The sequence below is a fragment of the Chiroxiphia lanceolata genome, chromosome 1 (genome assembly GCF_009829145.1).
Source record: "Chiroxiphia lanceolata isolate bChiLan1 chromosome 1, bChiLan1.pri, whole genome shotgun sequence".
Lineage (NCBI taxonomy): Eukaryota > Metazoa > Chordata > Aves > Passeriformes > Pipridae > Chiroxiphia > Chiroxiphia lanceolata.
This window is the reverse complement of record NC_045637.1, coordinates 100,363,087-100,374,778: the sequence shown is the minus strand read 5'-3', so window position 1 is coordinate 100,374,778 and position 11,692 is coordinate 100,363,087. Positions and strand designations below refer to the sequence as shown.

At 37.4% G+C, this 11,692-nt stretch overlaps 1 protein-coding gene across 1 annotated transcript in view; it reads left to right on the top strand.

Moving 5' to 3' along the window:
- Positions 1-11,692, top strand: part of GOLGA4 (golgin A4) — a 72,520-nt gene that overhangs the window by 29,093 nt on the left and 31,735 nt on the right. The window contains 5 exon segments of the mRNA XM_032684497.1: positions 743-841; positions 1,363-1,501; positions 5,410-5,597; positions 6,579-6,662; positions 7,473-7,620. Of these exon segments, the coding sequence (XP_032540388.1) occupies positions 743-841; positions 1,363-1,501; positions 5,410-5,597; positions 6,579-6,662; positions 7,473-7,620 (658 nt within the window).

Below are 11,692 nucleotides of genomic sequence, written 5' to 3'. Positions count from 1 at the left end.
AATTAATTTAAGTGCATTTGTTTACTATTAGAATGATAAGTATTTAAAGAAATTTTAATATTTAAACTTTAAAAGTATAGGAATTAAATAGAAGAGACCTCCCTCAGGAAGTATATTTTAAGACTGCGTAGATCCTACTAATGCATTTAGGCAACATTTACAAGTTTCTAAGGGTGTTCAGCCAAATAATTGCACATAAGTATCAAATAAAGCCACATAGTTAAATTATTTGGCATTCTCTGTTTTGTCATTGGAGACACATTTGTGGAATAAAAAGGCCAACTTTTTTCTCTTACACATGGCATTTGTCCTATTAGAATGCTGGCATGTTTAATGAGCTTAAAGAATTTTACATTTCTGCTGTTTATGTTGGCTTAATCTGGTGGCTAAATGAAGAATATACTGAAGTGCAGACTTCAACTTCCAGGAGAAATGTGTACATGGAAAACAGTTTTTCAGGAGCAGGCTTGAAATGATCCCTATACAAACTTACTTCTAGGAAGAAAGAAAGAATCCTTGATAATTTTGCATCAAATCTGGACTCTTGCTGTTTTAATGCTGGTATTATAATGGGATGTTCTTATTATACTGTGTGGAATGTTGTATAATAAAAGAAATGTCCACTGTATGGTTGTATTTTGGGGTCACAACTATGAAGAGATATTTTAAATATATTTCATAATATTTTGATCAGTCCTTTGAATTCATATTTCAGTTTCATTTGAGATGTGTTTATTCACAGGAGCTCCAGATGGATCAACAAGCAAAGAAACATCTTCAAGAGGAGTTTGATGCTTCCTTAGAAGAAAAGGATCAACTTATTAGTGTGCTGCAAACTCAGGTAAGATACTTTACCCAACAAGTGTTCTTCAGAAGTGCTTTTTTTACTTTTTCATTTTAGCTATCTATTTCCTATAATGCATATCCATGTTTTATTATAATTGCTGTGAAACTGTAAAGCTTCTTGAGAATTTATGATCATCTAGAAATTAGGTACACATTTGTGGTAGAGGATACCTCTGCAAAAGTCTCACTCATGTTAAATATGATTGATTTGCACTTAAATTTTGCTAAAGTAATTTTAGCTCAGACATCTGTTAATGTTAATGTCTTGATAACAAAGATATTATGAAGGTATTTCTGTGTTACGCTTAATTGGTCTTTGTTTCTCTACTCGTAATGATAGTATTTTTGTTAATTTTAAGCATAATTCTGATTTTTAAAAAATGGTAAATTGAGACAGATTTTCCATTTTTTACTTGCTAGTACCAGCTTTATTTAGTTCTCTCTAGTTTTGAAGATTGACACATGATCTGTTTAGAATCCTTGGGGTTTTTTTAACAAAAAGAACATTTTGTTTAGGTGTCGTTGCTGAAACAAAGGTTACAGAATGGTCAAATAGGCACTGAATTGCTTGATCAAAATATGGAATCAGAACCACAAGTTCAAAGTCCAGCAAAAGAAGTCAGTGCAGAAAATTTTGTGGAACCAGGAAGCAATGGTATGTATTGTGGCTTTTTCAAGAGCTTGAATTTTGAGGAATAAACTTGCTGTTATTTATGATGGAGTAACAGTATTAGGGCTGAACATGTCATAGTAGGATATATTTCCTAGAAGGAGACAATTGTTTTGAAAACAATGTGGCAGGTAGAGGACAGGATATCTTAGTATCTAAGATACTAAATTTTCATAAGAATTCAATTCTGATAGGTCTTTCCTTTGTCAGTATTGATAATAACATTGTAATTATTGCTTTGTTGGTAGGTGTTCTTACTACCCCCACTTAATATGATTAAGAGATTCTACCTCCCATAAGCAAGGACCTATCCCTGGAGTTTAGAGAGGAGACTAGTTGCTGATCTCTGTCTTTTGTTTGTGAGTTTGTGGAGTTTTTTCCCATTGGCTTTATCAGTAGAAAGTAAAAGCAAAGATAAATTTTGATATTCCTGTGATTAAATAACCTAAATGTTCCCCGCACTGGGAGGTTATTTGAATTCATGGGACTCCCAGTATTGTGTATATTTAATTACTGAGCAGGGCACATCATAATGCTGATACAGAATAAAAGTGTCATTCATTGGTAGCCTTCATAAAAGGGTAGGGTTCAGACAGAGGTGAACATGTATCTTGAAATGATATTTGTTAACCTGTGTTCAGCAAAAATCTACTATTATTTTTGTGTGTACAGATAATATGAAAGGATAGATGAGAGATGCTCTTAGTGCCATGATTTTTGTCATCATCATCATCATGGCTAGGCTTCGTGAACGAAGATTTGGGAAAGACTCTACCCACCCTTGCTGCAAGTGTGCTGGTGGCTAAAAAGGCCAATGTGGGATAGACAAGTCCATTTGCAAAAGGTACAGCGGAAAGGCTTCTTAGGTGGTATCAACAAGACATGATTCTTTCTGTGTTGTCTTTTCTCCTCAAGAGTGATCCTGTGTGCGTTCTCAAAAAGCATCAGCAGCGTTATAGGTGGTGTGTCTCCAGACCTCCTGATTGGAGGCCAGAGTAGACCAGTGATGATGATCAATATGGCCAAGGCTGAGATGTTGTGTCAGGGTGTCCTTGTGTCTCCTCTTCGGGGCTCCTCTCTTGTGGCAGCCAGTGGCAAGTTCACCATAAAGCAAGATCTTAGAGAGGTGGTGGTCCTTCATCCTGGAGACATGTCCTGCCCAACGCAGCTGTGTTCTCAGCAGCATGGCCTCAATACTTGTGACTGCTGCTTGTTCTAGAACAGATGTATTGGTCACATAATCTGACCAGTGAATGTTTAGGATTGTACGGAGGCAGCGTTGATGGAAGCGTTCTAAGAGTCGCAGGTGGTGGTGGTAAATGACCCATGATTCAGAACCATATAAAAGAGTAGACAACACTGTAAACACTGATCTTGGTACTTTTCTTCAAGTGTTTATTACACCATACTCTTTTATGGAGTTTTCCAAAAGCACTGTATACCTTTGCTAACCTATTGTCTGTCTCTCTGTCAATCTTACTGTCAGAGGAGATGAGGCTGCCTAGGTAATTAAACTGCTGGACTGATTTGAGCTCTGATTGGCCAATGGTGATATGGGGATGATGGAAAACTTCCTGAGGTGCAGGTTGATAGAAAACTTCTATCTTCTTCAGGCTGACTTCCAGTCCAAAAAGCTCAGCAGCGTCTGCAAAGCAGGATGTTAAACACTGCAGAGCTGCTTCTGTGTGGGCGACGAGGGCGTTGTCATCAGCATAAAGCAGCTCCCGGACAAGATGATTTACGGTCTTAGTGTGGGCCTTCAATCACCTTAGGTTGAATAGACTTCCATCAGTACGGTATCAAATGTAGATACCGTCTTCTTTATTGAGGTCTGCCATGGCCCTTTGGAGCATCATGCTGAAAAAGACTGTGAATCGGGTTGGTGCAAGAATGCAACCTTGTTTCACACCATTAGTTATTAGAAAGGGCTCAGAAAGTGCATTGCCATATCTGACTTGGCTGTGCTGATCCTCATGAAGTGAGATGATCATTTTGAGGAACTTGGGAGGACATCCTAAATGTTCCAAAATCTGCCACAGACCTTTTCTGCTCACAGTATCGAAAACCTTGATGAGATCAACAAGGAGACCTTTGTTCTGTTCCCTACACTTCTCTTGCAGTTGTCTGAGAACAAATACCATGTCTGTGGTACTCCTGTTGGCTCTGAAACCACATTGGCTTTCAGGTAGAATTCCTTCTGCTATAGCGGGTATTAATCTGTTCAAAAGTATTCTTGCCAGGATTTTACCAGCAATGGAGAGTAGATTAATACCACAGTAATTTGAACAGTCTGATTTAACTCCTTTCTTCTTATACAAAGTGATGATGGCTACGTCACAAAGGTCTGATGGTAGTTCACCTAGTTCCCAACAGCGCACCACAAACTTGTGAAATTTAGCATGGAGTGCTTGGCCTCCATGCTTCCAGACTTCAGGTGGAATTCCATCAACCCCAGCTGCCTTGCCAGTTTTTACCTGCTGTATGACCTTAAGGGTTTCTCCCAAAGTGGGGCCAATATCCAGTTCATTCTTCCCCAGTTGTTGTGTGATGGACTGAATTGTTGAGTCTTGAACTACAGGCTTAGTACTGAAAGGAGTCTGAAAGTGTTCAGACCATCGATTCAGAATGGAGGTTTTATCTGTGAGAAGCATTTGCCCATCTGCACTGAGTAGAGGGCTTTGGACCTGGTATGCAAGCCCGTATGCTGTTTTCAAGGCTTCATAGAATCCTCTGTAATCACCCGTATCTGCGCATAATTGAATTTTTTCTGCTAGATTGATCCATTGTTCTGGATGTCATGAAGTTTCTGTTGGAGCTTGCTACATACAAGACGAAAGGCTGCTTTTCTTACATGACAAGAGTGCTTTGTAAATAATGTAAGAATCAGGATTCAGGATGTTTCCTGTGCCAGAGTTGCTTCTGGATTATAATGTATAAGACTTACGGTTGTGAACAGAACCTCTGAATTTATCTGATCCTATTTTCATGCCAAGTAGTCTTGCAGCCTCCAGAGCATCAGAGCAGAAATACCCAGTAAAATACTACCCAAATGTGCTAGTTATACAGAGAGATTCAAACTGAAAAAGAGAAGGTTTAGATTATGTATTAGGAAAAAACTCTTTATTGTGAGGGTGATGGGACACTGGAACAGGTTACCCAGAGAAGTTGTGGATTCCCTGTCCTTGGAAGTGTTCAAGGTCACCCTGGATGGAACTCTGAGCAACCTGGTCTGGTGTAAGGTGTCCCTGCCCATGGTAGGGGGGTTGGAACTAGATGCTCTTTAAGGTCCCTTCCAACCCAAACCATTCTGTGATTCTACAAGGACAGCTCAGAAGGACACTAAGCATAATCTTTGTCCTGCCAAATGTAGTATTGCCAACCTGGATATTTTAGAACTAACATCATACCCAACCCTGAGGAAGCAAGAATCTGTGTGCTTGGCACTTGAGAGATGTGATTTGCTTTGCTTCATATTTTTTACTGTATGTACAGATTCTGTTAGTAGCAGCAGGCAGGTTTATAAATTATGATGACTTTTTAATTGCATAAAAAACCTTTCTGACTAATAATTTGGTTTTGAAGTCGATAAAGTAACTTGGGTTTTGTAAATTAATGTGGTGTGAAAGAGTGTATTTACTGTTCTGTGTATGTGTAGCATGTTTCTGGCAGTTATAGTAGGAACTAGGAAGTCTTGCAGACGACGCAACTTTCTTTAGAGACCCATGAGTCACCCTCATTGTGAATGACAAATCACAGAATCACACTATATTCTGAGTTGGAAGGGACCCACAAGGATCATCAAGTCCAACTCTTAAGTGAATGGCCCATACAGAATGCAGATCTGCATTTTGGAAATAGTGTGCATATGGTGATGTTGGTATGTTGTCTTGTAGAGGATAACGAAGATTCTGTTAAAGCACTGGAAACTCTTAATCAGAGGGTGAAGCGCCAAGAGAACTTGCTGCAACGTTGTAAGGAGATGATTCGGTCACATAAGGAGTGCTGCGCCCAATTAACCAACGAGAAAGAGGCACTTCAAGAACAGTTAGAAGAGAGGCTTCAGGAACTGGAAAAAATGAAGGTGTGGAAAATGGTCTAAACTTTATGTGTAGCTATCAAAATATAGTAAGAACTCCCAATATTTCCAAAATTTATTAATAGGACAGACCATTAAACAAACTGTCCCTGTACTTTTTTGGAGTTTAAAGTGCACCCACCTGGAATTAACATGCTGAGCAATTACTATTCAAGAGCAGGTAAAGTAGGATGTGAAACCTTACTGTATGAATAACTATCAGAATGGCATCAGAAATAAGTAGTTGTGGGAAATTGGGTGAGGGAAGGCTGGCTTAGCACAGAAGACAGAAGATAAAGTGGGAAAAGTGGAACTGAGCTAAACCTTTAAGACATAGTGAAAGAGGCATCAGTTATGTAAATTAACAGAAAAGACAGAAAGACAGGACAATGGAGATCACTATATAGTGAGCATAAGTGCAGTCCCAAAGCTAATAAATTAATATTTTACTCAGTTTTCCTTTTAAGGCCATTAATGTTGAGTATGGAGTAAAAGTAAGGTGGTTGATAGTAATTGAAACATGAAAATGTGCTAAGTATGGCTGTACTCAACTCTAGTTACGGAGATCAGATTTCTGTCTCTGTCTTTGTCTCTGAGCACTAGCCTGGTTTGAAAAAGCTCTGAAAGACTTGAGTATTTTAAGGACCTTTTCCACAACAAGACCAGTAATGATCATTTATGTTGCATTGCTGAGATCCTCTTGTAAGCCAAGATGCAGATAATAGAGCAGGTGCTTTAGGCATGTTTCTTGTTTTACTGTAGCAGCTCAGACCTCCATGTTTGAAGGCTGTAACAAAGCCTTCAGATATCTGAATTATTATAGAAGCCATGAGGCAGCTACCACTGGGAGATTTAAAAGTAATTTAAAGCTGCTTACTTCAATTTCCCTGGGTTGTGTTCTGTGTTCTTCCTCCAAGGCGTAGTGCAAGGTAAGAGCCAAACCTAAGCTGTTTGTCAACCAACTTCTGGTTGGGGTCTTTTTTTTAGGACCTTCACATGGCTGAGAAGACTAAACTCATTACGCAGCTGCGTGATGCAAAGAATTTGATTGAACAGCTAGAGCAAGACAAGGTAAACAAAACTGTAGATTTTGAGGAAGAAAATGCAAAATATCTTGCTTCTTGGTATTTAGAAGCTGTTCTTAGTGATCTGATGGTCTGGTTTATGTTTTAATAAATAATTTAAGCAACCTGAGAATTTAATGGTATATATACTACAGGGTATTTTGTCTGTTGGGTTATACTTAATACTGCAAGATGATAATATTTAGGATGAAGCAATTATACTGGATACACTCCTTGATGTCAGCTTTAAAACAAACCAAAAAAACCCCCAAACACAAATAAAGATGAGATACAATTAAATGAACTAGAAAATGACAGTGAAGGAAAAGTAACTGTAGTTTCGACAGAAAATGAAGAGTTTATAATTTTTTTGCTCCTTAAAGTTTCTTTTAATCACAGTCTTGATACTTGGAGTAACTTCTGGTGGTGTAATAATTGATGGGACTAACATTGTATGTGCGTGTTCTCCAAGGAGAAGCACAGACTCTACAACGCTTTTATTTTGGGTTTGTTTACAGAATGCATATTTCAAAAAAAAGTGTCTGTATCAGAAGGAGGAAGTTTTTGGATGGTACTTGGTTGCTGGAGTTCTTCTCACCACTAGATAAATTTTGGATACTCTTAAAAATAATCCCTATTCTTATCTCTTTTTGGTTAGCATTTTGTGTTTTCTGACATAGAAAAATACCATGATCTTTGGTCTTGCAGTAATAGACTACAGTTTATTCCTGACAAGGATTGTGTCCTGGCTTGAAATTGTTTCAGCTATATGTTTTATTTATTTGCTAGCTTTTTATCACAAGGACCTTTTCCATAGGGTATGGTAATTGCAGAGACAAAGCGACAAATGCATGAAACACTGGAAATGAAGGAGGAGGAGGTAGCCCAACTGCGTGCTCGGATCAAACAGATAACTACAAAAGGCGAGGAATTAAAAGAACAGAAAGAAAAATCTGAAAGAGCTGGTAAGAAATTCTTGAGATTATTAGTTTTCACATTTAAACATTAGAAAGTGTGGTCTTTTACGCTCTTTCATCAATTATTGTTTGGAATGGATATTAAGAGATGCTCTTTTTCCTAATGTTCTACATATCACCCCTGCTAGCATCATTACTAAATTCTGGTCAGCAGGATGTTTTTGGTTGGTTTGTGTCAGTTACCGATAAAACTGGAGATTGGAGGGAAACTGCTGAAGGGCAACTGTACTTCTCTGTTTATAGGAAAAAGATTGATAGAGTTTTTTGCTGGTATTACTACAGAAGAGGAACTTACAGCTACCCATAAATGGTCGTATAACACCACAGTATTTTACATAGAAGACATAAATATAAGAATTTGTATAAGTGTATAAGAATTTGTGAAGAAGTAGAAATAAGTGTTACAACTATAATAAGCATTTTCTTTCAATAATTCTAATGGAAGCATTTCTGATTTCTCTTTAGTGAAACAGCAGTAATGATTCCTTTTGCTTCAGGCTTGGAACATAGCATTTCTGTAACTGTTACATGCTGTAGTTTGCTTTTGATGGAAATTAGGTAACATTATTTATGTATGCTTGCAGTTCTTTTGCTTCAAGTGAAGTTAAACCTTTGTTTTTTAAGCAGTGAAACTGTTTTGTACTGTAATCAAGTTCTTTTAGAATAATTTAGTTTGCTCTCGTAGGAATGTAAAGGAGCTCATTTTGGCAGAAACTCGAGTGTTAGTTTGGATAAAATATTATATATATTTTCTCTAAAAAGCAATGAGAAGTTCAAACAATTCAGTTTCTAGTGGTGTATTTTATATGTACATAGATTTAGATCAGAACTTGCAGTTTTAAAGATTAGTTTGGGTAGATCATTCTGCTGTAATAAAAGCATCTTGAACATCCATCTTGTGAAAGTAACAAACATTTTGATCATTTCCTCTCATACCCTTCTAGGTTGTGTGTCTTTTTAGGTCTGGAAATTCATACTTCAGAGTCAGTCAGTCCTGCTAAAGTTGTATTTTGTTTAGTACTTGGAGACTAGGAAGCTCCTCTTCATGATTAAAAAAAGAAGCTGAAAACTTTTAACAATGATATGAAGTTATTGTCATAGTTGTTTGAAATACAGCATTTTTGAGGCAGTAGAAACCTCTTAATTATGAAGTAATATCTACACACTCTGCTTAATACAATAGTTTCTTTAGGTTTGCCTAGCCAGAAGCTGAAATTGGGTTAGATATGGTGCTGGAAACCTGGAAACGTGACCTATTTTAATGAGAAGTAATTTCATTTAAATGAATAATGTGTTGAGTACACCACACTTTTCTAGGGTAAGATTTGCATGTTAAATGTGCTCTTTTTTAAACAAAATTTTAAAGTACTTTTGGTAGTTTTTATGGTGCATAAGTATCAAATTTACTTTTGAGTGCATTTATTTTTGTACTCTATTAAACATGCGTATATAAATGTTGGAACCCTTGGAAAATCAGTTAACACTACGCCAAAGACAGAATTGTAAGGTGACCTTTACTAGATTTTTGTTACATCCTTAGCTGAATGCATTCCAAAAATGTTGTGATGGACAGCAAAAGCGTAGTTCACTACAGTTGAACTAAATTGGTCAGGTGGTTTAGAAAATCACCATGCATATTGGGGCAGCCTGAAATTGCTTGTAGGTCACAACCTTTGAGTTGAACTGGTTTTGTGAATTTGGTGATTTCATGTATTTGAGGTCAGCATTTAAAGTTCTGGTTTATGGCTAGTAAATCTGAGATGACTTTCACAGAATCACAGAGTGGCTAAGTTTGGAAGGGACCACAGTGGGTCATCTGGTCTGACCTCCCTGCTCAAGAAAGGGTCTTCCTACAGCCACTTGGCACAGAATTGCATCTGGACCGTTAGATTCTAGACTTCTTTTCCTATATGATTATTTAGTGAAAAAATTATTTCAGGGAATGAAGTACAAATGTTAATTTCATTTATGTTTTAGTGAAATTAGGGTTAGCATGATACATTTATACTTGAAATTTACTTTTGTAGTGCTGTATTAGAGTGGTATAGTTTTCCACATCATCTTTTTAACTTGCCTAGTGTTATGTGTCTGGCATTTTTCCTTTCCAGTGACTTTAGTGAATTGCTCCAGTGTTTGATTAATGTGAATGCATTTTTGTGTGATGAAATAGCAAAATGATATGTATGCTTATTTTTTGCCATGTTTTGTAAACTCATAACTTGGTCTCCCCAGATGAAGATAAATTTTTTTTTAGTTAAAGGTACATTATGTTAAAATCTCACAGAGCATCTTGTTTTTTGTGCATCCACACATGCCAATAAGTGAATCATGGTGCCTTTCCCAAGCCTTGTATGAACAGGACTGGGGTAAGGGCTCTGTTTTCTTACATCACACACTGGGTGCTTGAACTGGGCTCTGAAAAGTAAATTCTGTGCTTCTCAGGCATTTCTACTTGAAGTAACTGCAACTCATTTTTTTTTCAACAAAGCTCTTTTTAGTATTTGTAAATTTACTGGTACTGTTTCTTCTGAGATACTGACGTAAGTCCTTTCTGATTTCTCAGGATGCAGGTTATGGACTTGCTTGTATTCTGTTCAGTGAACAAGTCTTTAGAAGTAAATGCTATTCTTTGTAGGCAACATTTCTTTTGTAAGCTTAATTAACATATGCTTTGAACCTTTCTACAGAGAAAAAAAAGCTTGGTCTGTGCATTTAAATCCTGCCTAGATGCACAAATCAGCTATAGGAAATTAATTTGACCTTTGTTTCTCAAGATTTGGACAAGATATCTAAGCCCTTTACCAACCTGTTTAGTGCTTTCTTCACAATTTTTAGCACTAGATGGCGCTGTACTTGAAGATAAGAGATCTGCGGCGCTGGGCAAGTAAGCGAGAAGTCTTTGGAGCACAGACTGATACTTTATTGGGTAGGATAGGCAAGGCGAAGGGAACCGAGACTGGTACTTTGGAGTGGCGTAGGTTAAGCAGTCAGTTCTCCAGCACACGTTTTATAAGAATCAGTTTTGCAACCTTACACTCCTTAAACTCTGCTCAGGCTCATTTTTTTTTTTTTTATTTACTTGCTGCACTGGAAGGTCTCGGTTTGTCTGGCTTGGTCATGTGAATGCGGTTTTTGCAAGACTCACCTGAGACTCTGTGGTGTGCTTGTTACTGTTTCTAATTGCTAATAGGGCCTTTGTAAGACTTCATTCAACCAGTCCTTGATTGGAAGACCTTCCCTCAACAAGCTCTGCATGTTGGAGAAGAACACTAGGCAGTGACTTTACTCTCTGCATTCAGAATAGATATATTTAAATAAAAACAAGGACTTTATTCGAGGTTTTTATACGTGATAGAATTAAAATCTCCCACAGATTAAAAATAACAATAATAATGGAGACAATATTCTGTCTACTTGATTATAGTTTAGCCCTCTGCTGGTTTGAAACTTGGTTGTGTCAGGCTACACTAGAATTAACTACTTTCAATAAAAATGTTCTGTTTTGCTTAAGTGCCAGAAGTGCCTGAGATGCATAGGATTCAACTTTTAGAGAGCTAAGTGTGTTTTTGTGAAGTGTTGCTTCTTTTGTGCATTCATATCCTCTTGGCCCATTTTTATCCATCAGCTCTGTCTAGCTTTTGTATTAGCATCCTGCTTGTGATTATGGTGATGCAGCTGTTGTTCTGCATGTTGCTCAGCAATTTCATATCAGTAGTCAATCCTAGTGTGAACCTGGACCTTCTCTTTGGCAGATTTGTGGGCTGTGGAAAATGCATTCTCTTTCCTTTTGCAGAAGTAACAGTTTCTCAAATGGAAGGAAAGTACATGGTACTCAGAAAAGAATCAGAAAATGTGCATGAAAAAGTGAAATAACTTAATCTTGTACTTGCAAGGCTTTAGTTTCAAGCTACTTTGTAAAGGTCTATAGGGTGATTTGCCTTTTTTTTTTTTAAAGACATTTATGGTGCTGTAATACTGAAGGACTTGGCCAGTTTTTCCTGGCTGTGCCTGCTTTTGTTAGGAGAGGAGTGTCAGAGAAGTCAGTACCATTCTCCAAACA